Raw genomic sequence first — 23,980 nt, 5'->3', positions numbered from 1 at the left:
TTTGCTTCAATGTCTCATCTGTAATAGAAGCTGGAGAAGGAAATGACAAACCATTCCAATATCTTTGCCAAAAAAACCCTGAACAGAGTCACAAAGAGTTGGACATGATTGAAATGACCAAACAACAACAGCAACAAAGAGCTTGATTAGAGAAATGACATAGGCTGTTCTACCCTTTTGGAAAATCACATTGGTAGACGGTCGAAAAAGGGATAACTAGAGGCAGGGGAACCATTTGAGAGTCTACTATAATAGTTCAGGCAAGAGGTGATGAAGGCCAGAACTAGGGCAATGACTATGTTAAATAATGAAAAGGGAATACACGTGAGAGTTATGGTAGATGTTAGAACTGGCAAAACTTGGCAACGGATTGAGTTTAAGAAATTTATAGACAGGAGACATCCAGCTGGCCATCATCAGAACTTTCAATGTCTTGAAACAAATTATTAGAAGTTGTCAAACAAGACTTTCTGGTTTTCTCATTTCTCAGCTCTTCATTCCATTTTTAGCAATGGGAATTAATTCTGCTGAATGTCTAATGGGGTTAATGTCTCAAGATAGCTTTCACTTTTGATATCATTGGAAATTTCCATTAAGATTTACCCTAGAACTTGTAAAAAATCTTTAAAAATCAGCCTTTTCGAAGCACTATCAATCTGGACTCGTTAATTTCTGTCATTGTAATTGAGGCTAATGGGGCCTGTGTCACATATAGCCCAAAGTATAGATGGACATGTTTGGTATTTTCATCTAGCTCAAACTTTCAAGGTGTTTCTCACATTGTTGTCTGATGACAGAATTTTCAGAAGCATCCACTTTGGATCCTTTGAGTGCTATTATTTTGTGAGGGGGAGGGTAGAGACAGAGAACTCATAGTAGTAAAAAAGTGAAGGAAACAGTTATTCTCTGATTACCAAAAACTCCTGAAAGCAAACCACTTAGGGATTTCTTGCTCTCTTCCCATGACCAAATTAAATAACATAAGAAATGTATTACTTTGCCTTTAGTTGTGCTTACCCTGGCTCTGCCCTCTTTTGTAATCATCATCATCATCATCATCATCATCATCATCATCATTCCCCATTTTCTTCTCTGAATTATACAGTAAAATTTTAAAGTTGCCAAACACTTTACATAAACATGGACACACATTTTCTTTGGAGCTCAATCCCCTTTTCTTCTGAGAAATACTAAAAATATCTTCATGCCAAAATAAGAGCCTTTGGAAATAGTTTGGATGCTAATTTGGGTGTTGCAGTGGGTATTAGACTACAATACAAAGTAGATGTAGAGGTATTTAAGTTTTAAGTACCCTAGAAATTTCCTATCACCATCATGAATAGGTATTTTTAGAGCCTAGCCTTTTTACAAAGGAAATATCCCTAGTTTTGTCCAATAAGCTTGGAAATTTGTGATCTTCAAAATGTTAGAAGAATTTCAGCTGTTTATCAGAGAATTCTTACCAGTGTATTTTTCCCAGACTTCCAACCTGATCAGATTTTCAAGTATACCCTGGGATTCAAGTTAATTGCAGCTTGCTTGTATTTGGTTACATATAAGATGGGTTTTTCAGTTCAGGTTGTGTAATTTTTGTAATAATATAAGAATAGTAGCTAGGAATATATGGAAAATTTTATGAAAGTATCCGGTGGGAAAAAGAGAGAAACAGAATTCAAGGACCTAGTTGTTCCACTTATATGTATCATTTAATAAGGCACAAGGGATTTAACAGTAAGTGTCTACATCATGAAGAAAAAACAAAACAAAAAAACCCAACTATTTTGTTCTGTTTGTGTAAGCCAAAGAAGAGAACGAGTCCACAAAATTACAGAATAACAGCATTTCAGAAGGGATGTTGAAAGTCCACTAGTCTGCATTGCACCTGAACAGGAAGGCCATCTATGACATCCCAGATGTCTGGCCAATCAACTCGTTGAAAAGTTCTCATTATGTGGCATAGTAAGGAACACAATTGCTTCCCAGTAGGAAAGTCAATTTCAAATTCACCTCTGAAATTTACCAGCTGTGTGACAAGGAGCAGCTCACTGAACCTCTTTGCCAGTTTCCTTATCTGAAAATGCAAATAATAATACATGTAGTAGCTAGTTTGAAAGGTTGTTGTAAGGTTCCTAAAATAGAATATGTGGTTAATAGGCAGGGCAGTGGATAGACTTCTGCACCTGAAGTCAGGAAGGCTCATCTTTATGAGTTCAAATCTGGCCAGATATTAGCTGTGTGACCCTGGGCAAGTCACTTAACTCTATTTTGCCTAAGGTTCCTTCTCTGTCAGATGAACTAGAGAAGGAAATGTCAAAACACTTGCTTATCTTTGCCAAGAAAACCCCAATGGGATTAGGAGGAGTCAGGCATGACTAACATCAACAGTAGCATCTAGCAAAGTTTAAAGTGCTTTCTAAATTTCAGTTTTTGTTACATCCTGAGTCACAGTCCATTCTTTTTTTGGATAGTGCTAGTCCTTAGAAAGTTTCCCCTTCCATGATGAAATCTGCCCTTCTATAACTCGACTGCATTATGCCCTCTGGGTCCAGCACATTAAATCTAATATCTCATCCACATGACAGGCCTTCAAAGAATTGAAGACTGACAACTTGTCTCCCCCAAGTATTATTTCCTTCTTGATCCTCAGTTGCTTCAAGTTGTACTGAGATGGCATGGTTTCCAGTCATTTTACTCTCCTGGTCACAAATATTCCTTTTCCTATGTTTTAGATCGTTATTTTCCTTCTTAAAACGTGGTGCACCAAATTGACACCAATAATATGCCACAGATTTGGTTGGACCAGAATAGAGGATAGAAGAAATATTGCCTAACCCTAGAAAGGCTCTTAATTTAGCGCAAGATTGTTAACTTTTTGAGCATTCTTTTCACTTTGTTAATTTACTTTGAGCTTGAAGATTCAGGTTGCTGTATCACAAATTTAGAGCTAGAAGAGACCTTAGAGATAATCTAGCCCAATTCCTTCATTTTCTAGATAAGGAAGCACAGGACCAAGAATGTTTAATAATTCTTTTAAGGTCACTCAAGCCAAACTGTAGGGTGGCTCAGTGGATAGAGTGCTCTATCTGGTGTCAGGAAGATAAGTTTAAATTCCACTTTGGAAACTTCATAGCTATGTGGCCCTGGGCTTCTGTCTGCCTTGGTTTTCTTCACTATAAAATGGAGATAATAATAGCACCTACTTCCCAAGGCTGTTGTGGGGATCTAGTGAGACAATGTTTGTAAAGTGCTTAGCACAGTACCTGGCATGTAGTAAGCCTTTATTAGATGTTTTCCCCCTTCCCTGTTGAAAGTGACAGAGTCAGAATTTAAATGTGTTGTCTTGTAATGCCAATTTTAATTCTCTTGGCCCCCTTCCTCTCCTACAAAATGTTACTTAAACGTAACTTTAGGTCAGAGTTTCCCCCCCAAAAATAAACTGTAAAGATCACCTAGATTGATTTGTCCCCCTAGGGCTTTCCTGCAAAGATATTTTTTGAAAGGTGTTAGCAACCTTGGGGCAGGACATGGGTTCTTGTGAGTGGCTTAAGTTAACTCTTGTATTTTCACACTACCTGAGCTATTATGAACTAAAACATTGTGGAGCAGAACTGGGGCCACTGGAATGAACTTTTCCCTCAGGTACATGGAGCTAGGACCCAGGCATGCAGAGAAGAGACAATAGAAACAATTTTAGGCCTTTGTGGGGAGCTGCTGAGCTCCCAGAGAACTTCCTTGTTAGTCACTTATTTGCTTTTACTTTTTTTTGGATTTCTTTTAATTGGGAATTACTGGGTATTATTAAAGGAATTATCCAAACTCACAGTGTCTTAGTGAGCCATTGTATTATTCATAAAATCATAACCAGGAAACATAAATAAAAATATATTTTTTGTTTTTAGAAAGTTATATTGAATTGGAGGCCACCTTTTTGTGGTTGGGGCATTATTAGAACTGGATAACAGAATCATAGATTCCAAAAAACTGGCAGGGACATCAAAAGCCTTGTAGTACTACCTCTTTGTTTTCAAGAATTCCTTCTACTAATATCCCCAAGTGAGTAAATGTAGTCCTTGACATTTATCTCTATGAAATTTCACATTTTTATATTTGGTCCAGCTTTCCAATCTGTCAGAATCTTTTTGTGTTTTGGCTCTATTGTTTAATGTCAAGAGATTTAGAGATCCCCTTCCTCTCATTTTATAAATGAGAAAAATGAAGCCCTGAACTGGTACACAGACTTTACAGAGGCTACACAGATAGGTGGAGAGGTTGGGGTTCAAACCAAGGTTCTCTGATTTCAGACATAGTGCTTTTTTTAGATATCCTTCCCAGCTTAGTGTTACCTGGAAATTGGACTAGCATGCCATATGTGCTTTCATTTGAAGCTCTGGTAAAAATGCTAAATAGCATGTGACCAAGGAAATATTCTAGAACTTCAGAAGAGACCTTCCTTCAAGCTGACATCAACATTTACCAAAACAAAACAAAACAAAACAAAACCAAAAACCCAAACCCCACAAAATCAAGTAAACCAAAAAACCTCATATTTGGTTTTTTAAAGTATTTTTACGTTTTTTCTTTTCCTTTTTTATATAACTGTTTACTTTCCAATGATTTTTCCCACCCACCCTGCTCCAACCTTCCTTTGTAGTAAATAAGTACACTCTTGAAAAAGAAATCAACACATTGGCTTTGTCTAAAAACATATGTCTCATTCTGTACTTCATCTGTCACCTCTCTGCCAAGACCTGGGAGTCATGCTTCTCCCTGAATTTTCTGAAGTTTTCATTAGCTATTGCAGTGATGAAAGTTCAGAAGTCTTTCAATGTTCTTTTTCTTTCCATTATGATGCTCATTGTACAAACTAGTCTTGGTTTTGCTTTTCTTTTCATTAGTTCTTGAATGTTTTCCAGGTTTTCTAAATTCTTCATATTTCTTATGATGGTGTAGTGATATCACAGTTATATTCATATATCATAATTTCTTCAATCATCCTACAAAGGATGCATACCAAGTTTGTTTCTAGTTCTAAAGTACTGACATAAATTCTTGTATTTATGTCATCTTTTCCTCTAGGTATATTTCTAATAGTGGATGAAAAGATGGGTGCAGTTTCATTACCTTTTGACTGTAATTTCAAATTGTCTCTCCAGACAGTAGACCTAGTCAGAACTCCACCAAAAGTATACCAGCATCTCTGGCAACCCAAAGCCCTTCCAACTTTTACATTTTTCATCTTTGCCATTCTCATTTTTTTTCTCCTCCAAACTTCCTTACATGTGTGGAGCTCACCACCATTTTTCTAGTCATCCAGTCTCCCTTTGACTAGCCTTTCTTATCTAACTGGTTCCCTAGGCTTATCAGTTATACCTCAACAACAGCTTTCACATTAGATCTTCTTTTCATTCATGTAGCTTCTATCCTAATTCAGTTCAATATCTTTCTCCCAGATTACTAAAAGAGATGCCCATTTGGCTTCTCCTTGCCTCAAGCCTCCCTTCATTCCAATGGATCTTCTACAAAGTCTTCAAATTGATATTCCTAAAGCACAAATCTGTGTTATTCTCATGCGTGAACCACACTGGTTCTCTTTTGCTTCTAGGCTAAAAATTAAATTACTTGGTCTTGTATGAATCCCTTTATAATTTGGCTCCAGTATACCTTGATGGGTTTAATATTCCCCAATCTGTTCTATGCTGCTTGGTGGCAGGAATGTTTACCGACATTACAAATATTCTACCTTCTTTCACCTTTTTCCATGGCATGGGCCATCTCCGAATCCACTTAGAATTACTGGTCAGTGGAAAGCTTCACTTCTGCTGGGGGTGTACTCCTTGCTATCCTTCCCTCTTCACTTGTGTGACTTGACTGCCTACATAGCTTCCATGAGATGGGATTCCACAACTACTTTCCATCCAAATGAGAGGGAGGAAAAAAACTCCATCTGTCTTGCTATTGCCCCTTCAGGTCATCAAAGTCTTACTATGGCTCTATACACGATGATCCCCTACCACAGTCTACTAATATGGTATACTCTTGTAATCTAAGCCTCTCTAGGCTTCTGTTCCATCATCACATCCTTTGGACGTCTGGGACCTTTTATTTGTCGTATAGCTGATCTTTCTTTTATGTGTCGTCTCCAGTTTGAGCATGAGCTCCTTGGGAGCAGGGGTGACTATATGGCTTTTCTATTTGTGTTATCCATACTTAACATATTTCTTGGCACATAGTAAGTGCTTAATAAGTGCTTTTTCATTCATTCACCTATTCTCCTAGATGTTGTTTCAGCCAAACTGGCCTACTTGATGTAAATTGTACATGACATTCCATATCCTGTCTGTGTGACTTTTCCCAGGCTTTCCTTCATGCCTGGAATTCATTTTCTCCTTACCTTCACTTCTTAGAATCCTTTCATGCTCAGTTTTAATGCTGCCCCCAAAATGAGGCCTTTCCTGATCCCTAATTCTTCTGCCTACGGCTCTCTGAATATATTTTGTAAATATTTTCCTTTTATTTGTGTATGTATGTGTTATTCTCAAGCAGTTGCATGGACCATCCCCAGTGCATAGCACAATGCTAGGAACACAGTAGATGCTTAATAAATGCTTATTGATTAGATTAGTTGATTGATCAATACTTTCATGACTTCTCACTGGTGCTACTCATCCCAACTTCACTAGCCTGTATCCCTCCATTTTATTTACAAGCATAGCATGAGGGACTTGATGTCAAATATTTTGTTGAAATCAAGTTATATTATGTCTGCTCCATTCCCCTGATCTACCAGTCTAGTAACCAATCTAGTAAAAAAAATGAAAATTAGATTAGTCTGACATGATGTGTTCTTGATGAAACCATGCTGGCTTATAATGATCTCTGATTCCCTGGATAGGAGCTTATATAAACTATCCCATGTGTTCTAGAATTTTGCCCAGGACAGAATTTAAGTTCACCATTCTATAGCTTGCTAATGAAACTCTCTTTCTTTAATTTTTATCTTATTTTTCAAATTGGGACATTTCCCCTTTCCCATTTCTATAGCATTTCTCCCATTCTTCAAGATTTTTCAAAGATCAGTGGCAGCAAGTTGGCAATTAAATTTGCCAGTCTTCTTAGTCTCTCAGGCTACAGTTCATCTGAACTTGGTCACTGAATTTATTGAAGGCAACTCAATGATGTCTGACCATTTCCTCATTTATTTTGGGTTTCTTTTTCTTGCTAACCATAGAACAAATAGCATTCTCCTTGTAAAAGAATATTCAAGCAAAATAAGAGTTAAGAATTTTTACATTTTTATCATCTTCCATTATAATGATTTTATCCATTAAAATCTGGGTTCCACCTTTTCTTTTATCCTTCTTTTGCCCATTTCCATTTGTTTGAATATCTCACCCCCACCTCACAGCATCCTTTTATTTCCCCTAGAATTAATTACCAGCCTCTAATTTTTCTAAATTTTATTGTTCCACAATTCTTACAGGGTTGTTCTCTTTCTCTGTCTTTCTCTCATATTCATCCTCTGGGACTTGTTTATTTTTTATTTTTTGTCTTCTACATGTTTAAAAGTCTGAGCTTGTCATTCAATTCCCCATCTCCACATGGATATCTTCAGTTATTTATTGCTGGCCCATTATTAAGAAACTCGGTAATATTTAGCAAAGATTTTGGATTTTTGTGATTTTTCCCTTTGTGTGTATATTTCTATACAGCTTTCATTCTTTTATTAGTGTAGGTATAATGAAAAGAACTTTGAACGAAGAGGTAGAACTGTGTTCTAGGCCTCCTTACTACTGATCCATTGTGTGACCTTGGTAAGTAACAGTCCCTCCAGGGACAAGTTCTTCAGGTTCCTTATCTGTTATGTGAACAGGTAGGATTAGATGATCCTAGAGCTTCCTTTCCATACCAATATTTTTCTGGGAGATATTTTGAACACAAAGATGGTTTTCCTCAGGTGAGTTTCTTCCCTAATCTTTGGGTGTTATCAACCCTGGTATTTTCTCTTCACAGTTTGCACTTTATACTTACAAAGTATTGTAATATCTATTCTCTAATTTCATCTTCATTATAATTCTTTGAGGTAAGTAGTATAAATATTCTCATTTTACATTACATTCTACTGTGAAGGAGATAGGGTTCTTAGAGGGCTCAGCTCAGGTCACACAGATAGAAAATCTATGTTCAATTCACACACTATTTTCATGATACCATAATATTCTCTCATACTTCTATGCTCAAATTGCTAAAAATCTGATTTTATCAAGAAACTGTCAAAGCTTGCATGTAGGATGATCCTCTGAATAATAGAAAGTATCTTAGAAGGGTATCATTAGGTTAATTTGCTACACAGAGGATTCCTTTCTTGCTTAGTTTCCAACTACAAGCCAATGCAACCTCTAGTCATTCTGGTTCTCTCCCCTTCATTCCTCTTCTGACTCTGCTCCTGATTTTTGACTTATATACCCTGACCCAGCATCCCTCTCACCATGGAAGAACTCTACTACTGCAGTGGCTCCCTACTCTCAGAACTTCCATTTTGAGACAGGTCCTAGACTTAATCCCTTATTCTTCTCTAAGTGCTCTAAATGGGCAAGTGACATGAATAGGTAATTTTCAGTTAAAGAAATCAAAACTATTAAAAAGCACATGAAAAAGTGTTCTAAATCTCTTATAATCAGAGAGATGCAAATCAAAACAACTCTGAGGTATCACCTCACACCTAGCAGATTGGCTAACATGACAGCAAAGGAAAGTAATGAATGCTAGAGGGGATGTGGCAAAGTGGGGACATTAATGCATTGCTGGTGGAGTTGTGAATTGATCCAACCATTCTGGAGGGCAATTTGGAACTATGCCCAAAGGGTGATAAAAGGCTGTCTGCCCTTTGATCCAGCCATAGCACTGCTGGGTTTGTACCCCAAAGAGATCATAAGGAAAAAGACTTGTACAAGAATATTCATAGCTGCACTCTTTGTGGTGGCCAAAAATTGGAAAATGAGGGGATGCCCTTCAATTGGGGAATGGCTGAACAAATTGTGGTACATGTTAGTGATGGAATACTATTGTGCTCAAAGAAATAATAACTGGAGGAATTCCATGGGAACTGGAACAACCTCCAGGAAGTGATGCAGAGCGAAAGGAGCAGAACCAGGAAAACATTGTACACAGAGACTGATACACTGTGGTATAATTGAACGTAATGGACTTCTCCATTAATGGCAATGCAGTGACCCTGAACAACTCGTAGGGATCTACCAGAAAGAACACTATCCACATCCAGAGGAAAAACTGTGGGAGCAGAATCACTGAAGAAAAACAACTGCTTGATTACATGGGTCGAGGGGGATATGATTGGGGATATAGACCCTAAATGAACATCCTAATTAAAACATCAACAGCATGAAAATAGGTTCTGATCAAGGACACATGTAAAACCCAGTGGAATTGTGTGTTGTCTATAGGAAGAGGTGGAGGCAGGGGAGAGAGGGAAAGAATATGATTCTTGTAACCAAGGAATAATGTTCAAAATTGACTAAATAAAATAAATAAATAAATAAGTACAAAAAAAAAAAAAAAACCCTTACCTTCCACCTTAGAATTGATACTAAGAATCAGTTCCAAGACAGAAGTGTGGTAAAAGCTAGACAATTGGGGTTAGGTGATTTGCCCAAGGTCACATGTCTAGGAGGTGTCTGAGGCTGAATTTGAACCCAGGACCTTTTATGTCCAGGTGTGGATCTCCATCCTGAGCCACCTAGCTATCTCTCATAGCTTTCTTTTTGATTATTTTGGACTTCTCAGGACTATCTGGAGTTCTCCATCAAGCTGGACTCTCAGGTACTGTCCCCTCTTTTCAGCATCCTTGTCTATATAGTATGTAGAGTCTCCCTTTGGATGGCAAACTCCTTGAGGGGAGGGGAAAGGAATAAGTATTTGTTCAATGCTTACCATGCACTAGGCATTGTGCTAAGCACATTACATGTGTTTATCTCATTTGTCCTCATTTGTGGCAGGATCTGGCTTTCTTCTATTTGTCTTTCTAGCACTTGGCCCAACACTTGGCACATTCATAGATGCTTGTTGACTGGACTTAACTCAGTGACTGCTTGTCTTAGGAAGCCTTTTTCTAAATATTTTAAACAGTCTAACCTAGTAATAACAGAAGCTCCCTTATGCTCCTTTCTTCCTCTCTCTGTCTTCTTCTTTCTCTCTTCCTTCTAAAGGTCTCCTTTTAGAAAAGACTGACTGGAAAGGCTTTGTTGCAAAAACTATGTCTTCAGGCTCCCAGTCCGATACACTAAGGCCTTGTAGTCTTTGTAATTCCCAACATCTGATCTTACTTTACTTTGATATTATGGTTTTGTAAGAGAGTGTGTGTGTATATGTGTACCCCACTTCTCAGCAACACTTCATCACTGGTAATGCAATGCAGCCTCCTTCTGTTGCCTTTTGAACCTCTTGTAATAATGATTTTTCTAAAATTAGGATGTCCAAGATTCATAGTTATGTACTTTCACAAAAAGAATATTTAGGTCAAAAAGTTTTTTCCCCTTAAATTAGCAGATGACATGATTAATAATCAGGTCTAAAATATTTGTTGAGCTTAATATATTTTAAAAAGTGGAGAGGGACAGCTGGGTGGCTCAGTGGATTAAGAGTCAGGCCTAGAGATGGGAGGTCCTGGGTTCAAATTTAACCTCAGACACTTCCCAGCTGTGTGACCCTGGGCAAGTCACTTGACCCCCATTGCCTCGCCCTTACCACTCTTCTGCCTTGGAACCAATACACAGTATTGACTCCAAAACGGAAAGTAAGGGTTTTAAAAAAAGTAGAGACAACCAACAGTTTAAAACCATGAATTAAAAGCAGCCAGTTTGAGTAAAAAAACCTTTTTCTAGGAACACCTTAAACAACAAAGTTATTTCTGTAAAGGTTTCAAGTTAATTGGAATGTGGACATGTTCCCTGTGCTTACCTGGAATGGACTCTGTTCTCATTTTTACCCTTCAGAATGTTTATCTTCTTTCAAGGCTCAGTTTTGATATAATCTCCTGGGATGCCTTCTTTATGCCTCCCTTCCTAGGACTCTGTTCTCTCACTTACCTCCAATTATCTCATATTATTCTGGTCTGGGTTTATATTATGTTTCTCACCTCGCTCACTCTGTTAGAATGTAACCTCTTTGGGGTACACTGAACAAAAAGGATGGCTAGCAGAGAGTCTTAATGTTATTTTGGCCAGATCTCCTTGCAGTCTCTGGTTCAGATTCCACTTACCACCCATAGGTTCCACACCATTAACAGCTCTTATTTTGAGCTGTATCTCTCGGCTCTGTCCAGATAGGAGAATGCCTTAGCCAGGAAGTTTCCAGGCCGACTGAATCCAGAAGAATAGTGTGTGATAAGTCAGAGTTTATAAATGGGACGTTTACCTAACTGAGAGGCTAGAGGCAGAAAGTGGGACCCCCAAACCAACAGGATCACTCCACTGTCGGTAGGGTCCAGGATCAGGCCACAGGACTCCCAGGTGGAGGAGGTAAATAACAGGTGCCTGAATATGACAAAACATTTCTCAGTTTGCTGCCCTGAGCTTTATTTTAGGCACCTGTGTATGCCTAGCCGTGTGAGGCAGCTCCCTGTAAAATCAGTGCAACTGGACCCCTTCCAGCGCTGCTCCTCTCATCACTTTCCTTAGCAGTGCCATCTTCAAGTGTTGCCAGAGGGCTGTAACAGCTAAAATTGAATTTCTGTGTAGTGGGAGATATTGGGTAGCTTGCTTGTTTGTTTGCTTGTTTTTTATCCTTACCACCTAATACAATCAATCATCAGATAGAAGAAACTTTGCATTTTGGTACCCAAATTATATTAGTGTGGCAAAAGAACAGGCAGTTTAACCAGAGGATATTCATTAATGCACTGGAATTTACAAAGGGCTTTCACTGTGCTAAGAACTGTAAATCCAAAAGCAAAGAACAAAAAGTCTCTGACCCCAAAGGAATCTATTCAAGCCAGGAACAAGTATTTAAGGGTTTACTAAGTGCCAGGCACAGTTCTAAGCATTGAAAACACAAAGAAAAGCAAAATCAGAGACAAATCTGCCCACAAGGAGCTCACATTTTAATAGCGGAGGCAAATGGCAAATGACAAGGTATAGGATGATTCTATTGTAAATGAAGGTAATTTCTGAGGGAGTGACCAGCTTTAAAAGTAGAGAGGAGACTGGGAAAAGCTTTACCCAAAAGGTGAGTATTTCAATGAGTCTTGAAGGGACTCCAGGGAAAATGTGGACAGGAAAAATGACGTTTGTTAATGAGCATGTCATTTGCAAAGAACAACAAGAAGGCCAGTGTCAGTGGATCATAAAGTATATGAAAGAAAACTGGAAAGGGGCTAGTTTGTGAAAGGTTTCAATTATCCAATAGATTTTAGATTTGATCTTGGTGGTAGTTGGGAATCACTGGAGTTTACTGAGTAGGAATCAAATAGTTAGAAAGGTGGTCTAGGAAGATCAATTTGGCAGCTGAAGCAAGGATGAACTGGAAAAGGGTAAGACTTGAGGCAGAGAGACTTTCTAGAGAATGCTATTATACTGGTGAAAATGTGGTCGATGTGAGGCTGACACCAGGATTGTAGCAGGGTTGGGCAAGAGAAGGGGAAAAATGAGAGAGAAGTTATGAAGTCAGAGATGATAGATAGACTTTGCAACAGGTTGGAGATGCTAGGTGAGTGAGAACAGTCAACAATGACACTTAGGTTATGAGCTTGGGTGACTAAGAGAATAATGACTTTGTAGTACTAATAAAATAATTGAATTTGAAATCATTTTAAAATGAAGTTATTGAAAAATTGAAAGAGACTGGTGTAAGTAGAAAGATAATAAGTTCAGTTTTCAGCATAGTGAGCATAAGATGCCTTTGGGGCATCCACTTCAAGATGTCCAGTAGGCAGTCAGAGATGATTAACCAGAAGTTAAGGAAAAAAGTTAGGGCTAGAATTATAGGTCAGAGAAACATCTGCATAGAGATGATTACTAATTCCAAAAGAGCTGATGAGATCACTAAGTCGGATAGTTTAGGGAAAGAAGAGAAGAGGACCCAAGAGAGAGCCTCACTGGATACCTATGGTTAGAGGATTTGCCCTGGATGGAGATCCAACAAAGAAAACTGAGGAATACCTATTGAGAGGATACAAGGGCTACTCAGATAAATAAATATAAAGCATATGTAAGATAAATTATAAAAGCAAAGTCATTTTAGGGAGGGAGGGCATTAATATCTTAGGGTATCAGGAAAATTTCCATGCAGGAGTGATATTTGATCTGAGTCCCAAAGAAAGATCATAAATCTAAGAAACAGAAGGAATGGGGGGGGGTTGTATTCCAGGAATTATAGACAGCTTGGGGAAAGTCTCAGAGACTTTCCTCAGAGTGGAATGTCATGTATGGGGCATCACAAATAGCCATTTTAGCCAAATTATAGAGCACCTAAATGGAAGTAATGCACAGTAAGCCAGAGGGGCTCATTATAGTTTTTGTGCCAAACATAGGACTTTGGATCTCATCTTAGAGGCAAAATGGGAACCATTGGAACTTTTGGAAGAAGGTAATGACTTGAGACCTGTGCTTTAAGAATATCAGTCTGGCATTTTAGGAGAGGTAAATTGGAGAAAGGAGATACTTGATGTGTAGATCAATTAGTCCCTTTTAATAATCCATATGATTGGTGGTGAGATACTGAACTAGGATAGTGGCCATATGTATGGAGTAAAAAGGGACATATCTGAGAGGTGGGAATAATCAAAAGAATATAGGAACAATAAGTAGTTGATTAGTATGGGACTACCTCTCATATAAGATATGAGTTGCTTAGATTTACAATCAGGGGAAAACTCCACACCAATATTTAGATATAACCCAAGTCCTTGGCTAGGGGAAAGGGGGGTCCTCTGGACAGCAAGTACAGGTGGTTCAGACTCCCTATCACACAGGACCAGATTTACCAATCCTGAATTTCCACAGTCACTGCCTTTTTTAGAGTCTGCAGAAAAGAGCAAAATTTAACCAATATATTTAACATATCATTAGCATCCTGTTTGCATTTCAGTTTGCTTCTCCTAAGTGGGCAAACAGGGTAAATCATGGGTGAAACCAAAGTGAACTACATGTAAAGTGACATAAATTCCTTGGAAACAGCAGGGCCACAACCACCCAAACAAAGAGCCTTCCTTAGTAACTAATCAAGATAAAAAACATTCCCGAGAACCCTTACCCACTTTACCTTCCTACCTCCCTTTCCTTGCCTTACTTTACCCTTTTTACCTCCTTCTCTTACCTTATTTAATTGCTGCTTCTTTTATTAGCTACTCTGTTACTATATTCCCTTATTATAAAGCCTGGTCTCTCAGTGTGGCATCAGTCTGAGCTGCCAGTCAACTTTTTGGTGGAGACCCTCATAGGAGGTCTCTTTTGTATTAGTAATGGTGTAAGTCAGAAGAGGGGCAGTTAGGTGGTACCATGGATGGAGTGCCAGGCCTGGAGTCAGGAAAACTGATCTTCCTGAGGTCAAATATGACCTCATTCACTTACTAGCTGTGTGACCCTGGGAAAGTCACTTGATCCTATTTGCCTCAGTTTTCTTCTTTGTAAAGTGAACTGGAGAAGGAAATGATAGACTGTTCTAGAATCTTTGCCAGGAAATCCCCAAATGGTGCTGTGCAGAGTCAGACAGATCTTAATAACAACAGTCAAAAGAATTTTAAAAACTGGGACGAGTGGACAATTGGATTGAGTTTATATCCATAAACACATTTTTTTGAGACATTAACTTGGTTCAATTTAAATTCACTTACAGACTATATTGAGTGTTTTTTTTTTTGTTTTTCATTTTATTCTTAATCTCTGTTGTGTATGTTAGGATTGGTTCACACTTTTCATGAAAAGCATTAACACCATCCTTCCTCTCCTCCTAGCTTATGACTTTTGCAGATATGGCCATATGTGTGTGTGCATGGCCTTTAATTTCCTTTCCAAACCTCAAATATGTATGAAACATCCTTTATTTCCATTAGATTTAAATGAATTTGGGTAACTATTTACATCAAACTTACCATACTTGATATCTGTCAAAATACCTATTTATCCTTTAGTTGTATTCTAGTGGCTGTAAAATATCATTTTAAAACACATGAGGATAATTTGGAGAAAATCTTAAAACATATGTTTAGCTGACGGTACTTGTTAATGGCCTTCAACATATTTTGTCATTTTGCATCCTTAAAAACATCTTGAAAGTGGTGTGTGTAGGGCTCAGGATCATGTGCTTTGAGGGAATTTCCTGAGATAACCAGATGCCTATTCGTCCCTCTTAGATGTAGTTTAATAGGGATGCAGTATTTAATTCACCTTTTTATTTAGGGTTTGGGCTTATTTTATTGCATTTCTTTGTAGGAAACTATAAATAACAGTCCATGTGTCCTGCTCAGTTTCTAATGAATTTACTTTCCCAGATGGGAATTTTGGGGTGGATAAGACATCAAATCAGGATATTTTCCCATAGTTTTTAAGTTCTGTGGTCTTTGTTTTGAAGTTTTGTTAACATTTGTTAAATGAAGTTATATTGGGCAAAACATTTTTTTCTGATTAGGTTATTTAGAGCTTTGGCAACCTATTTCTGACATTGGAGACATACAGGTGGGTTTTTTCTTCTATCTAATAATTAGATTAATGTCTTTTGTACAGTACTTAAAAACAAAAACTCTTCTGTTCAATTGTCATTCTTCCAGTGCTGGATGGTGACACTCATTTCCTGAAAGTGTTTTGTGTGTTTTCAAAGACTGCTGTTTTCTCATTTATCCATTTCTGGTCATTTCTTAATTAGCATGAGTACTAGCCCAGAATTCCCCTTTAGATGCTCTTAGCATGTGCTTCTTCTTAATTGTTCAGATTTTTTATAAGCAAGAAGTATTTATTGAGATGCCACCTGGTACTCACCCCCTTTAGGAAGAACTTTTAGGGAAGTAGTTCCAGTTTAATATAAAGTTTGGCATAGTTTCAATCTGACATAGAGCTGGGCAGCAAGTTGGTACCGTGGATATGGTACAGGGCCTGGAGTCAGAAATCTTCCCCAGTTCAGATCCACCTCAAACACTTACTAGTTGTGTGACCCTGGGCAAGTCACTTAAACTTGTTTGCCTCAGTTTCCTCATCCAAAAGAAAATGAACAGAAGAAGGAAATTGTAAACCATTCCAGTATCTTTGCCAAGACAATCCCAAATGGGGTCTCAAAGGGTCATATGAGACTGAAAATAACTGAACAACAATTAGCTGTAATATAAAGGAACAAACTGAATCAGTGACCTACTTAAGCTACAGAGCATTTTATTTGGGGATAATTTTTCTCTGACAAATTTTCCACTGAAATTGATTCTCATTTGATGAAAACATGTCCAGTCTTTTTTGCAACATGGCTAATATGGAAATAAGTCTTGCATGATTTCACCAGCATAATTGATATCATATTGTTTGCCTTCTCAATGGTTAAGAGAGGAATTGGGAAGGGAGAGAATTGAAAACTCAAAAATTAAAAAGAAAATGCATTTTGAAAATAAATAATAAATACATTTAAAAATAAAGGATCTTTTAAAAAGTAAATTAATTAATCTTAAAAATTAAAAATAAAACTATTGAAAATTTAAATTTAAAAATAAAAGTCTGATTTTTAAAAGGGATAAGGGGAGAGGAAAGGATAATGAGTTCTATTTTGGATAAATTGAGTATTAGGTAGTTCTAGGAAGTTTCATTGCAAATATCTAATAGGCAGATAGATAGCTGCATGAGTCAAGAGCTCTGGGACAAGACCAGATTGAATATAGTAAAAAGAAAATATTTCATGCAGAAATGGTGTTGGGGAAAATGAAATGAGGAGTGGTGTTATAGTGAAGCTATCTCTTTGACTGTTTGCTAAATTTAGATTGATCCTACTGAGTGCTGATAAATGAAGAGTTATAATAGAAACAACATATATTTCTGTTAATGTAAAAGACATTAAGTAGATTCATCTGCTTGAGTATACAAAAACTTTTATTGAAGATCTAATATATATGAGATGACTTGCTGGAGATTAAAATATTCCAGCAAATAGGCTACCACAAACACACAAAATACAGTATTAGGACTCAGAATAATGTTATGACCAATTGGCTGTAGAGTAATGTGATGAAGGTTACACATTGCAAGCCGTCATCTACATGTTTGTTTTTGTAACTGGACTTCCTTGTTATAGGGGAATGTTCTGTTGCCGGAAAGGGGGCAGGGGTGGGGAGATTATTAGGAAATAAAAGCCCTGTTTAAAAAAAGTAATATAGTTTAAAAAAGAAAACAAAATAGGTCCAGAGGACTTTTTAGTAGATTTTGAAGTTAAGGGAGCTATTGAGAAACCTATTAAATTACCACTTAAATTCAGATATAGACAAAACTGTTCTTTGTTACCTTTCCTTCCTTCTGGTGTCCCAGTTTACTTTCTTGGGCCATGTAGATATTTTTAACCCCTTCTCTGAATCAGAACATTTGTTCTGGGTACTCCTAAATGCCTGGCCAAATAAAATGGCAAACTAATTCAGATGTAAGATATTTCTTTAAGATCATATCAGGACCAATAATGGGTTTGCACATTTTAGGCACTAAAGAGATCTGAGTTAGGCAGACATTTCAATTATCACAATTCATACCATTTTTGGTGATAGGTCTTGCCTATAGGTTTGATGAAAGATGCCACTACAACCCAGAGTAAGTTTTAAGTTTAATTGACTAATCCCATCCAGCTGCTAAAAACCACTGGAAACAGGAGATAATGTAACAGAGGAAAAGCCCTCATTATTTCCTAGCTGGTTTGATTTTGTTTTTTCTTAGGAGGCTTCAACATTAGAATTATTGATTCATATATTCTTATTACAGTTTCTTTCAGCAATACATTTTCATATCATGTGAAGCTGGACCAGAGTTAAAGTTGACATGAGTACAATTATATTTGCTTCTGTTAATTTTTTTTAAAACCCTTACCACTCTTCTGTCTTGGTAAGGGTTTAAAGGGCAATGGGGGTCCATTGACTGTCCCAGGGTCACAGAGCTGGGATCTATCTGAGGCCAGATTTGAACCTAGGATCTCCCATCTCTAGGCCTGGCTCTTAGTCCACTGAGCTACCCAGCTGCCCTTCACTTCTTTTATTTCATAAATCTTGTATATACCAATATCCCAAGGCTCCAATTTTTAACAAAATAGCATGCTGGTCAAAATTTTGTTTTCATTTTCACACGAATAAAAATTCTTTTTTTTAAATAATAAAAATGATGCATGGATTAGCTTCCTAAGAAACCCAATGTTTAAGTTGAAGTTAAGAAAAAGCAGCATGATGGGGCAGGAAGAGTGCTGAATTTGACATGCTGTACTTGTAGTCACTGGACTGAGTTAAAATCTTGAACACATTAGAAACACTCAACTAGCAGGGTGACCTTGAGCAAGAGAGCACTTAAGCAAGCAAGTGTCATCTCCTGAGTAAAATATGAGTAGGCTAGTCTAGATGATTTCCATGTTTTTTTTCCCAGCTTTAAAGCTGTGATCTTATGAACTTTAATTTTTGAGACAGTGCTTCTGAGATGTGATTTAGCCAGTTTTATTTTATGTCCTTCATGGAAACTGATTATTAAGGTTTTTATAGCACTTGCATTTTCAAATATATCATTCTCTCTTAAACTCTTCTCAGAGAACCATCTCTTAACAAAAGAATAAAAAGAGGGGGGAAAAGTTGAGTAAAACTAACAAAGATATGATCTAAGTCTGATGTCATATATAGTGTTCCCTTCACACCTCAGCCTTGACACCCTGAAAAGAAAGAAGGGGGATGCCTTTTCATTATTATACTTTGGAACTCAATCTGGAAAATATAATTTCACAGCACCAGTTTCATTTGTTTAGCTGAGTATATTGTCACCCTGATGGTGCTTGCTTTCCTTTTTATCAGCATTCTCATGCTTCTCTGCATTCATCATCTTATTCATCATTTATTCCAGCACAATCTATCACTGCATCTATATATTACAACTTTTAAAGCTATTCCCCACTTAGTGGCATCTATTTATTGTGTTCCCAGTTCTTCATTACTACAAAAATATTTCTATGACTATGTTGGTATATATGGGACCTCAAAAATTTTTTTCCTCCTGGAGTGAAGAGTACATATAATTTAGCCACTTTTATAGCATTATTCCAAAATGGTTTTCAGGATGACTGTTAATAATTCATAATTATTTTCTTGGTGGTAAAGAACTGGAATCTGAGGGGATGCTTATAAATTGGGGAATGATTGACTGAACACAATGTGATTGTGACGGAATACTATTGTGCTGCTAGAAATGATGAAGAGGGTAATTTCAGAAAAAAACTTGGGAAGATTTATATGAATTGATGCAAAGTGAAGTGAGTAGGGTAGAACCAGGAGCACAATGTATGCAGTAACAGTAATTTCATAATGATAATTAACTGTGAAAGGCTTAGCAACTCTGATCAATACAATGATCCAAGCTAATTTCAAAGGACTTAAAAAAATGCTGTCCACCTCTAGTTGAAGAACTGATGGACTCTGAGTGTGAATTGAATCATATGTATTTTTCCTTCCCTTCTTCCCCCCCCCCTAAATCTCTCTTAATCTTTTCATTTTTACAATATGGCTAATGTGGGAATATGCTTTATGTGACTTCATGTAAATAATGAGTATCATTTTTTGCCTTCTCCAATGGATGGGGAAGAGGTAGGAGGGAAAGAATTTGGATCTGAAAATAAAATTATAAATAAAAATGAACAAAACTAATTCATAGCTATGCCAGTCATGCATTATTAATACCTTGGTGTTGGGAATAAACTTTTCACACTAAGGTTCCTTTCAGCCCTAATGTTCTATAATTCTGGAACATCAGAGAAATTATATAAATTTATTTTCTCTCCTTTTACAATATCATAGGCAGAATGATCCATAACTACTTTTTATTCATTCAGCAAGGATATACTTACAGGGTACTTGATGTTCATGGAGAAATAACTAGAAAAAAGCAATTAAAAGCAAGCTACCCCTCACTTACCACAGCATGGAGTGCTGTATGTGGGACTGGTGATGTAACTACAGATGTAACTAGGACATAATGATGGGAGATTGGTCCCAGGGCACTGAAATGTAGCGGAATCTGACAGAAAATAGCTTTTAGTTTGCAAAAGTTATTTTTAAGGTAGGATTTTACCCATTGGGATCCAGCATCTTCTCCATGGAGTTCATACTTCCTGGGGGAGCTATAGCTTGGGCCAAGTTTGTTTTTTCTACCTTCCTTCTAAATGGAACTAAGGGCTCCTTTCAAGCCACTTGCCTTATTGCCTTTTGCTGAGAATTAGAATGTAAAAGACAACTGTTCTTTATTATTAAAGTAATATGGAGGGCCATTTTAAGCCCCATTCCTTTAATTGATTAATGGTTTTTATTGTTGACTTATTTTTTTGCCTGATTTTTAAATAGCGCCCCCCCCAAACTATAGTATTTTCTCACTTTAATCCTGAAAATAAATTTAAAAATCAAAATGGAAGTTGAGATTTCAGAAATTGTAAATGAATGTTTTAACAACAGCAAAAATTAACATCAAGGAGTCACCATTAAAGCAAAATATGATCATTTTATACCCCTCATTGCCAAACTATATTCTGAGGAGACTTTCTGGGAAAGAGAAAAGATTATTGTCAGGTCACTTGGATTCTTCTTTTAACTAACTAGCTAGTTATGTGGCTTCTTTCTGGAGCTCCATTTCCAAAGTCTAAAATAAGAGTGAGACTAGATATTAATAATAATTGCTGACAACTATAAAGTATTTTAAGGTCTTAAAAGCAACATTGTGTATGTGTTACAGATATAATTTTTCTTGGCTAGTTTTCTTGCCTGGAACTCTCTCCTAAAGCATCTCTACCTCTTATCTTCCTTGGCTTCCTTCAGGTTTCAACTAGAATCCAGCTTTCAGCAAGAAGTCTTTTCCATTTCCTCCTTAATCTTAGAGAATTCCTCTGAAATTATCTAATTGTCTGTCTATCTGTAAAAATATACATACAGGCATGTATTTGTTTGTATAAATACATATACTCACATATACACATACATGTATACATCTTATTTGAATATAATTGTCTACATGTTGTCTTTCTCATTAAACTGTGAATTCCATACATGTGGACATATATAATTGCAAACAATGCACATCTATACCTACATACGTATATATGTATTTTGTTTGTAAATAGTTGTTTGCATGTTGTATCTCTCAAGTGACCTCGAGAGCAGGGACTATTTTGTGCCTTTGTGTGTCCTGTGTTTAGTCAGCACATAATTGGTACTTAAATAAATGCTGTATCCCATTCTTATGGGGCAAGGTATCTGGCATGTAGTTGGTGCTTAATAAATAACTTGCTGACTTGACTATCTAAAGTGGAACTTCCTCTAAAACCCAGTGGAGTAGGTACTACAGGTCGTATTTTGTTCATTTTCCCGATGAGTCTCAGAGAAGTTATGTAACTTTTCAGACAAGACACAGTTGTCAGAGGTGAGATTTGCAGCCAGTTCTTTGTGACATCAAATCTAATTAGTACCTTATCTCCCACATCATGTTGCCTCCTCTCTTTAAGATCACCCACACCTAATTAGCATCCTATAACTGATGGATTAGGGAGCGTTTTGTCTGAGGGTATCCATATATGTTTAATATTCAGACTCGACTCCATATGTAGAGTTAGAATTACTGGAGTCCTGCTTGCTTGCTTGATTAACTGCACTCAATGCTGTTTCATATCCACTTGCATCACAGAAATAGAATTTTTTTGTGTTTATTCAGGACACTTTTAAATAACTCATAACTACGAAGTTGAACATTCTTGCTTGTGTTACAGTCCCAAGAAGTTGTCTCATTTTTGATTTTCAGCAGTAGCTCTCTACTTACTCTGCAAACCAGTTTGTGGATTTCCTCTTGCTTTTCTAAGACAAGAAGTATTTATGTTATACCTAGTTAATTAGGTAGTGAGTGTTTCAATGGGCCCAAGGAAAATGGTGATGAAGGGATTGGAGAAGTCTGAACACAAAGTTCATTGAAAAGCAGGGGTAGGTGGGTTTTTTCCCCTTCTTGATTTCCTTGAGAAAACAATCTTAAACCCTCTTAACCGTACCCTGTTCTCCTTCTCCCTTCCTTCAGTGCTGTGTGGAGGAGGTGAGAGCTTCCTGTGTGCCAGCGGAGTCTGCATTCCCAGAAAACTGCAGTGTAACGGCTTCAACGATTGTGACGATTGGAGTGATGAGCGACTCTGCAGTATGTCATAGAATCTTTTCTCCTTCTATGGGTAGCACAGCGAGTCCATTCAGGGGCCCAGGAGTCAGTATAATAACAACATAAAGAACATTTGCATAGACTCTTCTTGGTTAATTCTGGACAGCTACCCAATGGGTGTTCAAAGACCCTTGTTTAAAGATAGGATTTCATTAGGAGCTCAACAGTTAGCTTCTTCAGTAGGAATTGAAAGCTTCCTGAAAGAGAAGACTTTTACATTTTGTGTTTATTTTTCAAGCCTGTATAATTGGCTTTATAAGGGCCAACTTGGGTGTATTGTGGGGAAGGACATTTTCCTGGGAGAGTACTAATTTCCTACAGTGGTCTTCAACATTATATAGGAGATAAAGGCACATATTTTCATGTCTCTGCAAGTAAAAGCATTATGCATATACTGAAGGACTAATTCAGTAAAAAAAAAGTTAAATTTTATAGGCATCGATTTCACATTTATTCCTGATTAAATTACTTCTTTAGTTTGACCGTAGCCTTTTAGTGATATGCCAAGTAAAAAGACAAATAGAAAAGAGTCTAAATAAATCTTCCTTTATCATCTTTGTCTAATGGAGTGACTAGGTCTTGACACAAAGGGGCTGGGGTACTATATCTATTCCTTCTCCTTCAGGAATCATATTCTCTGGACCTATGAGTATGACTTGGACTTTGTTCAGTCCTAAAAGAGCTTGGTTCCAGATAGAGGGAAGGAGATAGGCTCTCTTTTATCTCAGTTTTTGACCCCAACTGTGGCATGCCCTGGAGTAGATTATTTGAAGCTTAGGTATTGACTCAAGTCTGGAGCTCTCCAAAGAACAATATTAATCGTATATGAGACAGGGATTTATTTCCCACATAAAAAGATGTTAATACACTCCAAAGGCATTGACTGAAGAATTTAAATTATTTATTAATTAATTAATTTAAATAATTTAAAATAGTTAAAATCTTTCTGGAGACTGAAAATATGAAACAGTCTATATGACTTTCTTTTAAGCCACTAGAATTACCAGTTAAAAGATCATTTGTAGGGGCAGCTAGGTGGCTCAGTGGATAGTCAGACCTGGAGATGGGTGGCCCTGGGTTCAAATTTGACCTCAGACACTTCCTAGCTGTGTGACACTGAGCAGGTCACTTAACCCTAATTGCCTAACTTTTACTGCTCTTCTACCTTGCAACTGATACTTAGTATTGACTCTAAGATGGAAGGAAAAGTTGTTTATTTTTTTAAAAATCATTTATAGCCTTGAAAAGGGCAATGCCAGTAGAGTGATAGGATTGAAAAATTGATTGCCTGGAGTTAAGAAATGAATAGTTGTTAAATGTTCAGAGATGAGAGGACATGATAAAGGGGCCTGTTCCTGGAGGAAATTGGAGAGGATCTAGAATTTGGCCTCAACAAAGAGAAGGGCTACCTTTTAAAGAAACCAAGGATGAGTAAAGCTGAGCAGAGATACGTTGAGATACAGGGAATGGGGGAAGAAGGATGTTATAGTAGATGGCCTCTAGTAGATGGCAAGGATATCTACTTAGAGGAGGGTGAGAGAAGTTTAAGTCTAGTGAGGAGAAGGTTTGGGATAAACACTGAGAGT

General features: G+C 37.2%; 1 protein-coding gene across 1 annotated transcript in view; it reads left to right on the top strand.

Moving 5' to 3' along the window:
• The window catches only part of CORIN (corin, serine peptidase), a 222,714-nt gene that overhangs the window by 131,866 nt on the left and 66,868 nt on the right, over nucleotides 1-23,980 (top strand). Inside the window, exon 6 of the mRNA XM_007496484.3 lies at nucleotides 22,263-22,376. Within this exon, the coding sequence (XP_007496546.1) occupies nucleotides 22,263-22,376 (114 nt within the window). The remainder of the gene's footprint in view (nucleotides 1-22,262; nucleotides 22,377-23,980) is intronic.

This window comes from Monodelphis domestica, chromosome 6 (assembly GCF_027887165.1).
Source record: "Monodelphis domestica isolate mMonDom1 chromosome 6, mMonDom1.pri, whole genome shotgun sequence".
NCBI classification, from domain to species: domain Eukaryota; kingdom Metazoa; phylum Chordata; class Mammalia; order Didelphimorphia; family Didelphidae; genus Monodelphis; species Monodelphis domestica.
The sequence above is the reverse complement of the archived record's forward strand: the minus strand, read 5'-3'. Positions and strand labels throughout refer to the sequence as shown.